Source organism: Trachinotus anak, unplaced genomic scaffold (genome assembly GCF_046630095.1).
Source record: "Trachinotus anak isolate AG129_WGS33_773 ecotype Australia unplaced genomic scaffold, CSIRO_AGI_Tana_v1 ptg000028l, whole genome shotgun sequence".
In the NCBI taxonomy this organism is placed as follows: Eukaryota; Metazoa; Chordata; class Actinopteri; order Carangiformes; family Carangidae; genus Trachinotus; species Trachinotus anak.
Genome location: NW_027273879.1, coordinates 20,879,354 through 20,896,857, shown reverse-complemented (window position 1 = coordinate 20,896,857; position 17,504 = coordinate 20,879,354). Strand labels below are relative to the sequence as shown.

The following is a 17,504-nucleotide window of genomic DNA, read 5'->3' as shown; positions in this document are numbered from 1 at the left end:
CAAATTGTTCACCTTCTGGGCTAAAACATATTCAAAATGTTGATTTCTGTCACACATCATGTGAACACAACTGGAAAACTACATTTAAATGTCATAGTAATTATATAAGAGTTCATCGTCATATTGACAGATTTTCATATCAAGAAGCTAAATTTGCAGGACTTCAAACACACCCAGCCTGACACCTATTTGACGTGACCTAAATTGATCCTAATTGGATTATTGGCCAATTTAAGTGAGATAGTACTGAAGCAAAAAGCCAAACACACAGCAGCCTGCTGTAGTTCACAGAATACAGTGACCTCCATTTATGTAAAAGCTTGTCCTAAAATATGATCAGATCTTCATCCAATCATTAACAAACGATCTGTTAAACAAATATCACACATATTGTATTGACATTCACAGTTAAGTGTCAATGCAGAAAACCAGGTCACATATGTTGCCACTTTATTAAGACATATTTTATACAACTGGTCACAATTATATCTCTCACACTGTATGTACTGCAGCGCCACTGGTCCATCACACTAATGTGTAAGTCAAGTCATGACTCAGCCACTCCAGTGCTTTTAGGTAATACATCTCTCTTTGTTATATTTTATATTTTATCTTTTTCTTGGCAGTCATTTGTAAACCAGTGGCACACAAAATGACTCTATGTGTTTATTATGCTTAGAAGATGCAATAAATACTTAATTACACATAAGTCTTACTCCTCAAGAGTGACAGTGCCCTTTACAAGCATCTGGAAGTCTCTGTCCTGTGTATAAAGGCATTCAAGTGTCAGGTCAGGTGAACCTTTAATCTGATGTGAAAATGGGAAATTCTGTTCTTGCATACATACAGTCCACTGCAAGTGGGGTATTTATTCAACCAATACAATTAAAATATAATCACAATTAAACACAATTAAAATGTATTTATTACTGAAGAGAATAAACATTGTAAGTTCAATGTTTCAGTCAGGGCACGTTTTCACACCACACATTAAATGGAAACAGTCCCAGGACACATTAATGGATCTTACATCACACTAATGGATTAAAGAGTCCAATCAGTTCTCTAATAATTGAGTGAAATGGCATAATTAATAAAGAAAAACATGATAAACCCCCACTGGACCTGGAGCCTCTGTGGAAAGAGAGGATTTTAGATTTTACTTTAAAAGTTAAAGTGCACCTGTTTAACTTTTGGAAGAAAAAAAAAGATCTTTTACAAATGAAATAATGATTTTATGAGCAATAAAATTCACCGTTGCTGTGTTCAGCTCACTCAGAGGTTTGTAGCTACAGCGTACCTGGTCTGGTACGATCAAATCTGTGGCTGCTGTTCAGCACAGATCATGTCAGGCAGTAGCTTGAATACACCACCAGGTAGTGCTGTAGTCGTGTCCAGGTAGTTGCACTATCTCGAGTGGAAGCTGTGTTGATGGTCGACTACATCACCCATTCAGTTCGTCTGTTCAGTGTGTTTGTTAAGCTACAGTTCAGTTTGGTTTTGAGTGGTGAGCGCTGGTGATTTGTGTGCATTGGTCGAGCTTTTGTACAGTGGATGAAACATTTGTTTTGTGATGTTTCAGTTCTAAGTGAATCAAATGTTAAGGATGCTGTAGTTAATTTAAACGCACAGTCGTCTTTATTTTGAGAATGTACAGTGTGGTGTTTTCATTGCGATAGAAGATGTTTCCTAAAAGTATCTTGTCACTACCCTGTAAGATGCTGAACCAGCAGCCACTGTGGTGTGTAGCAGCAGAGACAAGAGGTTATAAGGGTCCCGGTTAGATAAGGCAAAATTTAAAGTTAACTAATAAATTGCTGTTTCATAAAACAGTCACTACATCTACAAGTATCCACATACTAACTGACTTTGGCCACAGCTGGATTTAATGCTGGATCTTAGATAAGATACAATATTGTTCCCAAACATCAAGAACAAACTTTCATGCTCAGATACCTTGATTACATTTCCACAGCAGAGATTGTATGATGGCATCAACATGGCAGCAGCACCTGAACTCTGAGGGGTGGTGGGTTGAGATCACGTGATCAGGACCAGGTTTCGCTCTGGAGTCGGCCCGCCCTCTCCATGGCTGCAAACATTTGCTCAGCCTCCTCGGCGGACATGCTTCCCTCCTGCTGGAACGCCTCCTTCAAAGCGTCGCCCACACTGGCTGGCATCTGTTTGGCATTGCTGCACAGAAACAAACAATTTTCATGTAACTCACCTGTAGCCAGGCTGACAGACAGCCACAGCTCTGTTGACCCATCTATACCTTTAGCCCTCAGTTGTAATGACTTCATGAGCTTCTTTACAGATAAAATTGTCTCTGTTAGAGAAAAAATTCACCATCTCCTCCCCACAGCTGGCTCAGATGTACTGTCCAGTTCAGCAGCCTCAGAGTCCACTGTAACTGGCTTATATTTTGACTGTTTTTCTCCTGTACATCTCTCTGAGCTCACTTCAACAGTTTCTTTATCTAAACCATCAACTTGTCTTCTTGACCCCGTTCCAACAAGGTTGTTCAAAGAGGTTTTTCCTTTACTTGACACCTCTATATTAAGTCTGATTAACTTATCTTTATCAACTGGTTATGTACCGCAGGCTTTTAAAGTTGCAGTAATTAAACCTCTACTTAAAAAGCCTACTCTTGATCCTCATGTTTTAGCCAATTATAGACCTATATCCAACCTCCCCTTTATTTCCAAAATCCTTGAGAAGGTCGTTGCAAACCAGTTATGTGATTATTTGCACAGGAATGGTTTGTTTGAAGATTTTCAGTCAGGTTTTAGAGTCCATCATAGCACAGAAACAGCTCTGGTTAAGGTTACCAATGATCTCCTCATAGCCTCAGACAATGGACTTGTCTCTGTACTTGTCCTACTAGATCTTAGTGCCGCATTTGACACCATCGATCATAAGATTTTATTACAGAGACTAGAACATATGGTCGGCATCAAAGGAACCGCACTAAGCTGGTTTAAGTCATATCTGTCAGATAGACTCCAGTTTGTTCATGTTAATAATGACTCTTCTATCAACACTAAAGTCAGTCATGGAGTTCCACAAGGTTCTGTGCTAGGACCAATGCTCTTCAGTCTATATATGCTTCCTCTGGGAAACATTATTAGGAGGCACCAGATGAATTTTCATTGTTACGCAGATGACACCCAGCTGTACTTATCCATGAAGCCAGGTGAGACTAACCAGGTAGCCCAACTTCAGGTGTGTCTTAAGGACATAAAAATCTGGATGACCAGTAATTTCTTACTCTTAAATTCAGACAAAACTGAAGTTATTGTAATTGGCCCAAAACACCTCAGAGATACACTATGTGATAATATACTGACTCTGGATGACATCACCTTGGCCTCCAGTGCTACAGTCAGAAACCTTGGTGTCATTTTTGACCAGGACTTGTCCTTTACTTCACATATAAAGCAAGTCTCTAGGACAGCCTTCTTCCACCTGCGCAATATTGCTAAAATCAGACCCATTCTATGTCTAAAGGATGCTGAAAAACTAGTTCATGCATTTGTTACCTCAAGACTGGACTACTGTAACTCTTTATTGTCAGGATGTCCCAAAAATTCAGTAAAAAGCCTCCAATTGATCCAGAATGCGGCAGCACGAGTACTGACAGGAACTAGGAAACGAGATCACATCTCTCCTGTGTTAGCCTCTCTACACTGGCTCCCTGTAAAATCCAGAATCGAATTTAATATCCTCCTCCTCACCTACAAAGCCATTAATGGTCAGGCACCATCGTACCTTGGAGAGCTTATAGTTCCCTATTTTCCCAATAGGACACTTCGCTCTCTAAATGCAGGTCAACTTGTGGTTCCCAGAGTTTGTAAGAGTAGAATGGGGGGCAGAGCCTTCAGCTATCAGGCTCCTCTCCTGTGGAACCAGCTCCCAGTGTGGGTTCGGGAGGCAGACACCCTCTCTACCTTTAAGATCAGGCTTAAAACTGTCTTGTTTAGTAAAGCTTATAGTTAGGGCTGGCCCGGTATGTCCTGACCCATCCCTTAGTTATGCTGCTATAGAGCTAGACTGCTGGGGGATTCCCATGATTCACTGGGCGCTCTCTCCCTATTTCTGTCTCTCTCCCCCTCTCTCTCTCGATGACCTCATGCCATTAACTTTGTTTCCTTTTCTCTCCCGTAGTTTGTGCTTCTCCTCTCTCTCCCTCTCTCTGTCCTCATTCTGCAGGTATCTCTGCCTCGGGAGCAGCAGGATCCAGATCCACCACTACTCATCTTTACTATTAAACACTGTTACCTGTCATCATTATTATTGATAACACCATTACCTACACAGCTGTTCCTGGTCTCTCTCTCTCTCTCTCTCTCTTCTCTCCCCTCTCCTCCCCCTCCCCCTCTTTCTATCTTCTCCTAAACCCAACCGGTCGAGGCAGACGGCCGCCCACCCTGAGCCCGGTTCTGTTGGAGGTTTCTTCCTGTTAAAAGGGAGTTTTTCCTCCCCCCTGTCGCCAAGCGCTTGCTCGTTGTGGGAACTGTTGGGTTTTTCTCTGTAACAAAGTAAGGTCTTGACCTTACCCTGTAAAGTGCCTTGAGATAATGTATATTATGATTTGGCGCTATACAAATAAAATTGAATTGAATTGAATTGAATTAATATTTTATCAAGGCCTAAAGTTCTGCATAACTGAGGGCGTGCCGCTTTTGAGCGACAGATGGGTGCTGTCACAGTTGACTAGCTGCTCTGTGTCCAGCCTTTAGCTGTCCACTTGATGTCGCTTCAGCTGGATGTGGACTGTGTTTCAGAAATGTTACATGTATAAATCAATGGAAACCACAAGGTGATTATTACTGATTCATCTATTGCTTATTTTTTAGATTATCTTCATTTTTTCTGACCAACAAAATATAGAAAACACAGGAAATCAGTAAATCATCACAGGTGAAACTCTTTTTTTTTCTTTCCTTTTTTTGATAAATATGATTAATTGATTATGAAAATTGTTGATTCATTTTCTGTCAAAACATTTGGTCAACTGGAAGTGGAAAATAGTGGAAAGTATCAATAAGGCATTTATGACACAGTCAGCTGGTTAAACCACTGAACGTGCGCTGTAGCACATGTCCATGGTCTTTGTACTCAACAAGTGACTGTGTGTAGCTTTCCGCTCATCACAGTGAAGTTGCCAGGTTTGGTACCATATCTGGCAAATCATGCTACAGTCAGAGACCTGTACAGAAGCACTGGGGGAATGGATGCACTGTTATTAGCTTTGGCAGAATAAATATCCAGATTTGAACGAAGGACAGGTTCAGTGTTGGTGCTTTGGACTCACCCAGCGATGTAAAAACAGGCACTTTTATTGGCAATCAGGTCCCACAGGAGCCCAGCGTTCTCCCTCACACGGTGCTGCACGTATACCTTCTCCTCCTGAACAAACACTCAGTTTCAGTATCATCACAGAGCTACAGCTGATGTGCTGCTTGGGGCAGGGGCAGCGTTAGCAATGACTCTTGGGTATTGTAGGTAAGACCGAAAGGGCTCTGGCTGTACTGAGAAAAAAATGTTAATTCCTCTTATGAACATTAGTAATGAAATGGTTCGTTAAAGGCTGTGGGCTAAAGACAGGCACCAGGGGCCCAGGCCCCTCGTCTGACTGCTGCTCCTGCCCAAACAAAACAAGACTTGCTACAGGTTAGAAACATGGTCAGGTGTCTGTGTTTATTCCTCTCTGCCTGGGCCTCAAACAGGAATGGCAGCATATTTGGCTTTTACACTGGCACCAGGAGCTGATGGGATTAGAAAGAAAACAGCCCAGCTTGACTCTAGTGGTAGTGGATGTTCAGTCTGCATGTACATGTGTATGAAATGTGTTCAATGCCTGTTGGCTGATGTTACAGAAGCTGTTAGACATGATTCAAATGAGATACATGGTGCAGTTATCACTATGGGTGGAAAATGCAGCATTTGATTTTATTCTGAGTCACTCTGGAGTCACTGGTGTTCAAGTACAATGTCCTGTTTCCTCAGGACAGTTAAAGAGTCCAGGTGATCCTAACACAGTACGGCTGCTTCAGACTGACTCCAGTTGTGTCCATACAAAAGTCTGGGTGGGGGGCGTTGGCCTCTGTGTTCTTAACTTGTGCTTGTTGTGTTTCGAAAGCAGTTTGTACGCGCGCAGTGCTACTTATGACCAGTTAAAGTGACAGATCAGGTTATTTGACCTGGGGTTGTGTGACATAGTTATACATAGTCAGTGTATCACCTGCAGTAGATTCAGATCAGCGCACTGACAGTTTAGAGAAGCAGCGGGAGCACCAAAGTTTTCACCACTTAAAAAAAATGCCCACAGGAAGGAGGAAGTGCTTTTTAAGTGTACATTAGATTTTGAATATTTTCACAGCTGTGTCTTGCCGTCAAACAGCCCTTTCCTTTGGGACTACATTTTCTCCACTGTTGAACTTTTGTATTCGTACACACAAGCGCACCTACAGTGCACACTGTATCACGCTGCAGATGTTTGAGCGGTTTGTAGAAGAGTCAACAAATGAAAGAAAACAAAACTGAGGTTATTAACAAAATGTTGTCAGTGTGGAGACCAGAGGATACCTTCATGAACCAGAGCGTACTGAGGAAGCTGGTGATGCAGATGTATGGACTGCAAGCCTATGGCCATGGACCAAGACTGCTACTGCTGGGATTTGGTTACATCACAACTTCAGGATCTTTCTGAATCAGAAGACGGAAGTGCCTCACATCCAGTCTGCATCAGCAACTACCCAGAGTTCCCTGCCTGACTGAACGCTGAATCTAAACTGAATCCAAACATGATTTTGTGGCTGGTACATCACTCAGCTTCTCTAAACTGGCAGTGCACTGATCTGAATCTACTGCAGGTAACACACTAACTATAGATAAGTACTTCCTACAACCCCACATCAAATAACAAACTATCCCTGTAATATAATGGTCATATTAGCCACAGCTGTTTAGTGAATCTGGATGTTTAGAAATAATGTTGTGACTCTTGTGTAAGGATCATCGATAATCGTTAAATTGGGTCTGAACATTCATGGTCTTTGTGAGTTTGACTTTTCATCTGGTGTCAAAATACCATGTATCTGATACGTTGGTTTATCTGTCCAACAGTCGATGTCTGACCTGGTCTCGTGAGAAGGCAGTGAAGAGGGTCAGATGTCCAGCCTTCATCATCTCCTCCCACTCCGACCTGAAGTAGAAGTCTTTGGACTCTGACCGGCAGCCGAAGAACAGGACATTGGCTAAAGAGCGGGAAGACGAGGAGGTGTGTCGTTACCAGAGTGCTGACATGAAGTGGACGGACACAATTCCTTCACTGAACAGAGACAAAGTCAGAGAGGTCAAGATCTCACCGGTTTTTCCTTCAGCGATCCTCTCTTGTAGAGCTGACCTGAACGGTGCCACTCCTGTTCCAGGTCCAACCATTATCACAGGGGTGTCCCTGTCTTTCGGGAACTTCAGACTGCCCTTCTTCACCCACAGGGGCACATACATCTCCCCTGCAACACACAACATGTAGTAAAACACATCCATGGTCAATGTTTTGTAATGTTATGTATCAAATAATCAACATTATTTTCATCAGGAGGATTTTTTTTTGTTTTATTCTGCAGGACTTGTCAAACAGTTGCCTTTATTTTCCAGTATATTCTATCATATCTTAGGAAGATGTCCCTGTTTTCTGATCTCCTCAGCGCTGTTTGCTGTTTACCTCTATGTTAGCTGGTGTCTTGTTAAATTCAGTATTTCTTTTTAATTCAGTAAGTATTCAGTAATTCTTATTAATTAATATATGGTCACAATCTCCTTCCTGAGTCACAGTGTTGAATAATGACTCAATGTGTTTTTGCAGAACATTATGATGTCACAGTGAAGTTGACCTTTGACCTGTCATCACTTCATTTTATCCTTATACTGTACACACTGGAGTTAAATTGTGTCATGATTAGTGAATGAATTTGTGAGTTATGGCCAAAAATGTGTTTTGTGAGGTCATAGTGACCTTTGACCTGTGACCACCAAAATCTAATCAGTTCACCCTCAAGTCCAAAGTTCCCTGACTGTGTTACTGAGATATCACGCTCACAGGAATGGGATGGACAGACAGACAGATGGATAAATAATCTCTATGTCTACAGAACAAGCACATTTAATTAGAGTGATGTAAAATGCAGTGACAGACCTTGTGTGGGGTCCAGGGAGGCTAACCAGGTGGAGCAGAGGCCTCGTCGTGGTTTATACAACTTGGTTTTGTAGCTGACAACAGCGACCAGGATCTGAAGCCTGTCAGGGTGAGCCTGTGTGGAGAGAGCAACATTTCACTGTGATTACTCCTGTATCTGTCTTTACTGATACGAGTGAATTCACAGCTTTGCTCGAGGCATGCAGATGAAACGGGATATTTTTTAATAGCAGTTAAATCGTTGTTGTGAAGGACGATCTACCTGGAGAGAGGAGGCGATGGAGAACGAGCGAGGCTGGATCTCAGGGAAGAGATCCAGGAGATAGTCCACTTTGAGTTGTGCTGTAGTGTGGGGGAAATCTGCCAAGACCTGCAGCGGCAAGAGCAATACACAAACAACAAGCAAATCAAACCACAGTTTTACAGAATTAAAGGCTAAAACAAACCTGACTCCAGCTGGTAGTAACAAAAAAAGACACTGATTTTTACCAGGACTGACTCGATTCTTACACATATAAATGTAAAATATCAAAAGCATTTGAAAGGTGCTACAATGACATAAAAAGTGAGGCAGGGTGTGTTATTTTATACTGTAGCCCAGCTCTGACTCTATCCCTCAGCTGTCACCTCCAGTGCGGTGCGTCGGGGCCGGTTGCAGTAGCTGTGCAGCTCGTCCTGTCCTGCCGCTGAGCTGAACTCCTGCAGCTTCTCCCGCTCCAGCTCATTGGTGGCGAAGGTGGACAGCAGCTCAAAGAAGGAGCGGCGGGGAACAGCGGCGATGTCCAGGTAGCTCTCCACCAGGTGGCGCACAGTGCAGGGCTGTGGAAGCCTGGCGGGAACTGAGGAAGGAGAGGAAAGAACAGGTCATCTGAAGGCAGCAGGTTGAAGGCTGAGTACTCAGCAGTTAATTAAGGCTCAGGGTTTAATTACTCAACTCTACAGTTGATTTGGCCTCTTTCAGCTCATTGCTTTTCTTTTATGGTCTGAACAGTACTGTTTTGATCCATATGGCGTTTGATTAGTCTCAAAACCTGTGCACATGGAAACCATGCACATACACGTGATACAAGCGCACAGAAGAGCATCTGTGAACAGAAAACCCTCCTCACCAGGGAGCGCTTCAGCTCCTCGAGCACAACCATTTCTGTTCCTTTGTTTAGAGTTTTTGGATATTCAAAATGACATCATGGATATCTGATATGAAAATGATGATTAGTAACAGCTGGATTATAGATATTTGAAATGGGAGTTTTTCCTTGTAAGAATTCTACTGCAGATTAACGTTCATTCTGGTTATTAAAAATGTCACTGCAGCCCAATAAACATGAATGATATCATTTAACATCATTTCGGAAGAAAGGTATCAGATGTTAAATTTAGTCTTGGTACAATCACAGTTGTAGATATCTTAAATTACAATATGTACTACAATGTTATTGTGGATAACTTCAATTTACTGTTGATGAGTAGAAATGATATTATGGTTATCTAAATGTAATTACAGTTAACACGGCACCATAACTGCCACCAACTGGAACAAGACATTTTTTGAGTTGACAGTAATGGGTTAGGGTTAGGGTTAGGTTAGATCAAAGGAGTGGAAACGTCATTGTCCCCGCCTCCACAGTGTCAGGAGTTAACTTGACGAGCAGGTGAGTGTTGAGAAGTTACTGTTCTGTGGTCTCATACTACATGCACACACTTTACTTTATTTTTTGCGTGTTTTGAGGCTAATTAAAAGCCGTCCTCTCGCCTCTATAATTCACCTCAGCAGGCAGCTGTTTTCAGCTGTTCAGAAGCACTTCGCAACTAAAGGCGCTGATAAAATTTTAATCAGGAGTTGATGGAGGCCAAAGGAGATTTAAAAAGAGAGTGACTTAAACTAGAGTTAAATTCATCACATGGACACAAACACAACTGTAGATGAATGATAGTACTGGCTAAAATCAGTAGCTGTATTTTTAGCTGCTTGCTAAAAGCAGGCCCCCAGCTCCCTGACACTAACTGAGCTCACATGTGATTGATGATTGATTCTTCTCTCACGAAAAGTGAAATAATGACATAAAATGGGACCTTGTGAAAAGACTCATGATGAAATTAATACAACATCAGATAAAAGTGTCACTGGGAAAAATTGTGAAGAGCATTTGAAATTTCTATAATCAATACAAACATATTATTTTCCTAATAACGTCTTCACTCCAAACAAAAAAGACTCAACTCTGTCAAAGCAGCAGTGTTAATGTATATGTGAATGTATTTACTATCTGATCACTCTGTTTGTTGTATTCTCTTCCTCCTAAAGCCAAGTGTAGCTTCCAACTTATGAACCATAATGTCTCACACACACTGTTCCCACCTGCAGTGTTGTCTGTGGCCCTGAGAGTGAATCTGACCTCTGGATCTAATCTCAGCAGCTGGCAGAACTGTTGTACGTCTTCTGGTGAATTACAAGGATGCATCATCACCACGTCACCGGCACCAAACCTAGACAACAACATCACAGCTAATGTCTGTACAACACTCTCCACTGTCATAGTGCATTTGGTTTCACACAGACTTTCATCAGGTTATTTTACAGGAAAAAAGGGCCACGTGGACTACAGACTGATGTCACTCTTCATTCATGAATCATGGAAGTATAGACTGACAATATCAATAGATTGAATTACATTTAAGATCAATATAACATGTAGTGAAACGATGAAGAAGCTCATTTATAATAATAGATAACTTATTACAATAATGTAGAGTAAATAGGCATATGGTACAAATTATGGTGTACACATTGCCTATACATATTATGTTATTATATGTGTACACCTGACAGGTGTGGCCCATGAAGATGCTGACTTTTGACCCTTTGTATACAAAATGTCATCTCTTCATTTTGTCCTTATAGACATTTAAGTTTGTGTCATAATTAGCCTATGAATTTGTGAGGTCACTGTGACCTTAACCTTTGACCTTTGACCAACAAAATGTAATCAGTTCATCGTTGAGTCCAAGTGAATGTTTGTGCCAGATTTGAAGAAGTTCCCTCACAGTGTTACTGAGATATTGCATTACAAGAATGGGACTAACGGACAGGAAAACTTAATCCCTCCGGCTCTGACTGTCGCCGGCACAGAGACATAAAAACTTAAAGTTGAAATGTCATGTTTTTTACCACAGCTACAGGAACATCTCAATCATTCCTCAGTATAGCACTTTTATGTTCACTTGTATATTGTTTCAACCTCCTGTAGGTTTTGCCTACATATTCTAAACCACATGGACAGGTTCTTCCTCCTCGTGGTTTCAGCTCTGATCTGCAGTGTCAGCTGTGAAACCTTATACAGACAGGTGTGTGTCCAATCAGCTGAATCTACCACAGGTGGACTCCAGTCACCATGTAGAAGCATCTCATAGAATATTTATGTCAATGTGATATTTCAGTTTTACTTTTTTTAATTAATTTGCAGAATTGTTTTTAAATCAGCCATGATTAAATCTTTTACACCAAGGTTACTCACTCGATCCTGGATCCAGTGATGTCAAACTCGATGTGCCTCACGTCCTGGAAGTGTGACAGGTCTGTTACCCTCCTGTTGGACACCAGTCGGGCAGGAAAGGGATGAGACTGGGAGGGGACAGTTTGCTCTGTGGAAATCCTCAGCCTGTCTCCTTTCTCCTCTTTCGCATCATCCAGGAAGTGGAAAGTGTATGTTGGAGGAAGTCTGCCACAAGAAACAAGCAAAAAATAAAACCCCTGTGTAGCTGATTAAACATCTGCATAAACCCCGAAGAGGATGTGAGGATGAGTTTCTGAAGGACACAAAATCTCAATCCACCACAGGGTGAGAATCAGGTGAACACTCACAGTTCATCCTCCCTCAGTGGTGTCACATCAGCCAAAGATGGATACAGAGTGAACACCTTCTCCCAGAATGATGTGAGCCACGGGTCAGTCACAGCGTCCGACCTGTTTCAAACAGACAGGACAAACAGCGACGTCCTCAGTCTGATGATGAAAACCTTTGTTGCATGTCTATGGCGTTAAATCAAGCTCAGCTTAATGCAGCCGGAAAACTAGAACCACCACCTCATGGTCGTATCCCTCCACCAATCAGACAAGTTACAGGAAATATGGTCACAGTCTCCTTCCTGAGTTACAGTGTCGAATAATGACCAGAGGCGTTTTTGCAGAACATTATGATGTCACAGTGAAGTTCACCTTTGACCACTGGGATATAAAATGACATCACTTTTATAATTTTATCCTATTAGACATTTGTGTTAAATTATGTCATAATTAGCGCATGACTTCATGAGCTATGGCCAATTCAGCCAGTTGCTGTTTTTTGGGTAAAGGTAAAATGTGTTTGTTGTGCATTATTAGCACCATGAGCACTGTGGAGCTACAGAGGCGCCCCAGCCTACAAATCATATTCTCCAGACCTAAGGAAAAACGCTTGTTTGGTACAAGGCCCAACAAAAAATGCACTGTCATCATATTGAAAATTTTTTCATGAAAATAAAATGTAAAAACAATCATTCAAACTGAAATCATAACGCAATATCTGCCAAAATAATCACAATATGATTATTTTGCACATCGTGCAGCCGTACTTTTGAGCCAGTAATAATGAGTTTCTTACCCCAGGTCGTGTTGGTCATCTGCCAGCCCAACAGGCAGCAGGATACTGGCTCCCAGCTGCAGGAGGCGCTTGTGAAGCTTCTTGGCCACAAAATTGAACCTGTGGACAAAAGCAGTTGATGTTGTGAAGACGATGAGTGGTTCTGAATATGTGCTGTGAGGACTGTGAGTGTGAAGAGCACTGACTTTGGATAGGAGGAGTCCCCCAGGCCCAGTATGGCACAGTCCAGTCGACTCAGAGATCCAACAGGTAAAGATTTCTTGAACAGAAACCTCCAGAAGTTCTTGGAAGAAAGTGAGACATGGACAGAAAAACTACAACTACTGATATATTTTAAATTGAAAACATATGTGAGTCCAGACGGAGGAAGCTGACTCCGCTCGCTGTGTTGCATTATTCACATTTATTTTACCTTCTCTGCTGGAGCTCTACAGAGGAGGAACAGGTTGCAGGCAGTCAGAAGAATCCAGCTCTTGAGTCAGTGTGAACTTATTGTCCTGTCACCAACCAAACTGAGCTGAGCTTTGAAAAGCTGCTGTGACTGAGAGGCATCGGCCTGGTTTGTGTGTTAGTTGTTAGCGCCACAGATACAGTCACTAAGTCATCCAGCTTCTAGAAGCAGATATTTCACAAAGAGGCACAGATAAATTCTGCTGTGCTACTTTCTGGTGTGATCTGGCCTTTACTAAATATGCTGAAGAAAAAACTCAATTTCCTTGAGTTTAAGAAGAATTAACTGCATGTAAAACTGTGTCGTTTCAATAATCATGGATGTAAAATATCAGTGACTCAAGAAAAAAGCTCACAGCTTTTCATCATCTCTTTCTATGTTGCACATGTAATTTGTTTTATTACCTTCATGTTGTCTGGGGGGTCTCCCTGGCCCGTGGTGGCACACACAAAAACAACCAGAGACTCTGAGATCAAGTTGGCCTGTTTGATGAGAGGAAACACACCAGGGCTCAGTGTTTTCATGTGATTCATGTCAGCTTTGAAAAGTATCCGGGTAGAGGGGTAAAGGCTGCCCCCCGCCCCCATCACCACCACCACCACCACCAGTGCAGGGAGCCGAGCTAAATCCCAGGATCTACTGCTGTAACTGTAAACGGCCATAATAACCACCCCCCACCACCCCCAACACTTAATAACATCACACTCACCACGTTGTAATTATCCAAAGGCAACACTTGAACTTGAAGACACTTTCTCTTCGCCTGCCGTGCGATCCTCTGGGCCGTGTCCTGGGCCGTCCCAGTCTGGCTCCCATACAGGACGAGGAGGGTGGGCTGTGACATTATGACTGGGGGAAAAAAAAAGCAAAGTTACAAAATGCTCTGTTCATTTAGAAGGAGATGAACGTGGGACAGTAGAAAGATAAACAGAAGAGCATGAAGTCCCACACTCAGGAAGAGAGTGCTTTCCAGAGCAGACACATAAATAATTACACCGGTTTTCTATTCATTTCCACAGAGCGTAGTCAGTTACTCAGAGAAACAGTAACAAGAGCTCTGGTGTGTATCTGAGCACGGTTATAAATATCAGCTTTGAGCTGTGTGATCGTTCTGATGTTGATGTTCTCACATCATTGTAATAGTCTCTCTTCTTTTCATGTGGTCACGTCATCATGTGATGGAATAATGTTTATTTTCAGACAGTGTAGTGTGTAGTGTATATATTGTAAGCAATTTAAGGATATTATTTGACCTTAATTTGACATCACTGTCTTTTACACAGCTGCTCCTTTAATCAAGGTTTTTTCAATCTCTTATATAACATATCATTTATTTCACAGAGAAGTCTGAACAGGTTAAACACTGCATGTAATATAGTCAGCCAGTTCACTGGGGAAGCTTTGATTAAATTGTGGCATTTAGAAACATGCACACAACTTTGTCCCAGACAGAAATATTAATATTAAACATGAGTGCTTTAGCTGCTTATCGTACTTTCTGAAGTAAACATCCATATATAATAGATTGTGTAATGCACACTGATGACATAATACAGAGGTGGTAATGTTACAAAACACAGTGCAACCGTGTTATTATACAACCACAAACTTCCAACTCTAAAGCCTGTTTCACTTTTATAAATATTACCTTCAAGGAATGCTAGAATGTTCCCTGAAGGTTCTCTAAAGATTATTTTGTGAAACTTTTAGAGAATCTTACCAAAAAACATTGTTTGAAAATTGTTCTGTTGTCAGTATATATGTACCATCTCTATTGTCATCAGTGAACATCCCAGAGTATCAGTGCACCCACCACGTGCAGCTCAGACAACCAGGTGGAGCTCAAGAGAGCACAGATGGAGACACTGAACCATATTCAGATTTTTAAAAGTAATTTAAAGCTTTAACTGTAGGGTCAATCTACACTGAACAAAAATATAAACGCAACACTTCTGATTTTGCTCCTATTTTCCATGAGATGAAATGAAAGATCGAAGACTTTTTCTCCTTCTGGCTTCTGTGTGTTTAAATCTGTGTTAGTGAGCGTTTCTCCTTTGCCAAGATAATCGTCCACCTGACAGTTGTGGCACATGAAGATGCTGATTACACAACATGATTATTGCACAGGTGTGCCTCAGGCTGGTCACAGTAAAGGGCCACTATAAAATGTGCTTTTAAATGACATTTATTAGGCACTGAACAATGAATTTCTCATTTTTGCGGCTACAGATGTGCATTTTTGGGAGGAGGGTCGTGAATCAGAAAACAGGTCAGTACCTGACGTGACCACCATTGTTGCTGTGCAACACATCCGCTTTGCTCAGAGATGATCAGGTGAAATTTAGGACTGCTCCTCTTCAACAGCTGTGCAAAGTCACTGGATATTGACTGGAAGGGGAACATGCTGTCGCACACGCAGATCCAGAGCATCCCAAACATGCTCAGTGGGTGACATGATGAATATGCAGGTCATGCAAGGACTGGAAAGTTCTAAGCTTCCAGGAACTGTGTGCATCATGCAGCAGCACCAGGTTATCTTGGCAGATGAATGGCACACAATCGGCACGGTGTGTGTGTGTGTGTGTGTGTTTAGTGTTTACAGGAAAAGTCTTAGATATTTTAATTGCTGTGTTTATTTTCGTTCACTATACATGCAGTCAATTAATGGCTGTGCATTCTGGTATATGTTGCTTACCAGATAAATGTCTATAATTTTGTTGTGAATATATGTTAGTCTGATATTGATCCTGTTCACAGGTATAGGTCCTGCACAACAGTCTGACATATGGAGGGTAACACAGAACCACAGAGCAGCTGTGCAGGCAGCGTCCAGCATCCATACTACAGGAAGTCGACATGTGTGTTTCTAACCCAGCGGTCACCGGCAGTTCACGATGGCCATCCACTCAGTCAAAGTCAGCCGGAGTCGAAAACGCTGTGTTGCCGTCGTTCCCTCTCTTATCTAAAGGGCTCGGATGCCACTGCTGCAGGTGTGGGTATTGGGACAGAAGTAAACTGCTAGCGAGCTAGTTAGCTGGCTGAAAACAGTTGTTGTTGTATCGTCTGTAAATGACACATATCACAAAATATGGATGGAAGAAGACACCTACCGCTGCTTTTCGTCAATGACAGGCTCTCACGATGAGGATACTGACAGATAACTGGTCAAAGTGAGGTAAACTCCTAAACACCTTACGCCACACTTTACGGCAAGCCCGTTTCCACATGTGATTGGCTCGTGTACTGATGCTGCGTTCATAGCCATACAAATAAGATCGTAAATTTGAGCTTAGACTTGAAAACAACATCACTTTACATCAATAGTGTCGCAGTAAGTCAGTACTGCAGCTCACTGGACATTTTCAGGGTATTAAATGAGACTGTACTAATATAAAGGCTTACAGGTCTCTGTGTCGAATAAGCCCTATGTTTTCTGTTTTAAGCTCTTTACAATCTTTTTAGTGCCAAATATTAAAGTGCACTACTTCATATACTTCATTTATGAACACAGCAAATTGTATTGTCAACTAACCAAATGCTGCCCTTAAAGCCCCCACCAGGTGTATTTTAAAGGTCCCATATTTTACACTTTTCTGGTGTTTGATTTGAAGTGTTGATAAATTTGTGGTTTTTAAAAAAAAAAAACATCTTAATGCAGTTTTGCATCTCCTCTCTCAGACTCTCTCTAGAGCTCTAGAGAAGAAAAAGAAAAAAACAGTCAGTCAACCAATCAGAAGAGAGGCTCTGAGCCTCAAGTAAACACTCAGAGCGCCTGGCTTGGGGCACGGCTGAGAAGGATGACTGATTTGTGACATCGCAAATCGTTTTAAGTTTCTGAATATGGGCTGTTTTCTCCCTGTACTGAGCACTTTGAAACTTTCACAGGATTAATATAGAACCTAGACCTGTTTTATTATCAAAAAATTATCCACAAAAATAAATAAAATAAAATAAATTATCGGGATCTTCTCCTTCTCCATCACTGAAAATCCAGAATCTGTGATGCAATGTTAATAATGATCATTTCACTGAAAAGTCCACTCTCAGCACGGCTGGAGAGAGTTGTGGAAAACTAACCAAGTAAAAGTATAATTGCTGGTGTAAAAATGTACTCAGAAGTCAGTCAGTTAAAATGTACTATAAATGTGATTAAATGATACTGCATTACATTTTAGAAGGGCAGGGGTTAAACATTTGTATAGTGATATCA

At 41.6% G+C, this 17,504-nt stretch overlaps 1 protein-coding gene across 3 annotated transcripts; it reads right to left on the bottom strand.

Annotated features, from left to right (window-relative positions):
• Positions 1 to 433: 433 nt before the first annotated feature.
• On the bottom strand, positions 434 to 16,546 carry ndor1 (NADPH dependent diflavin oxidoreductase 1). Of its 3 annotated transcripts, none has more exons than XR_011686248.1 (16): positions 16,405 to 16,546; positions 14,004 to 14,143; positions 13,699 to 13,776; positions 13,029 to 13,126; positions 12,844 to 12,942; positions 12,066 to 12,167; positions 11,719 to 11,922; positions 10,563 to 10,690; positions 8,831 to 9,042; positions 8,466 to 8,573; positions 8,204 to 8,318; positions 7,374 to 7,520; positions 7,144 to 7,262; positions 5,318 to 5,412; positions 1,957 to 2,193; positions 434 to 1,134 (listed from the first exon to the last, which is right to left on the bottom strand). XR_011686248.1 is itself a non-coding variant. In XM_071465395.1 (16 exons), the coding sequence occupies exons 2-15, from the start codon at positions 14,136 to 14,138 to the stop codon at positions 2,049 to 2,051; spliced, it is 1,785 nt and encodes a 594-aa protein (XP_071321496.1). In that variant the 5' UTR covers positions 14,139 to 14,143; positions 16,405 to 16,546; the 3' UTR covers positions 434 to 1,134; positions 2,013 to 2,048. The 3 variants fall into 3 exon arrangements, 2 of the variants coding, with proteins under 2 accessions (XP_071321496.1, XP_071321495.1); XM_071465395.1 differs by having other exon boundaries at positions 2,013 to 2,193; XM_071465394.1 differs by having other exon boundaries at positions 434 to 2,193.
• Positions 16,547 to 17,504: the final 958 nt, after the last annotated feature.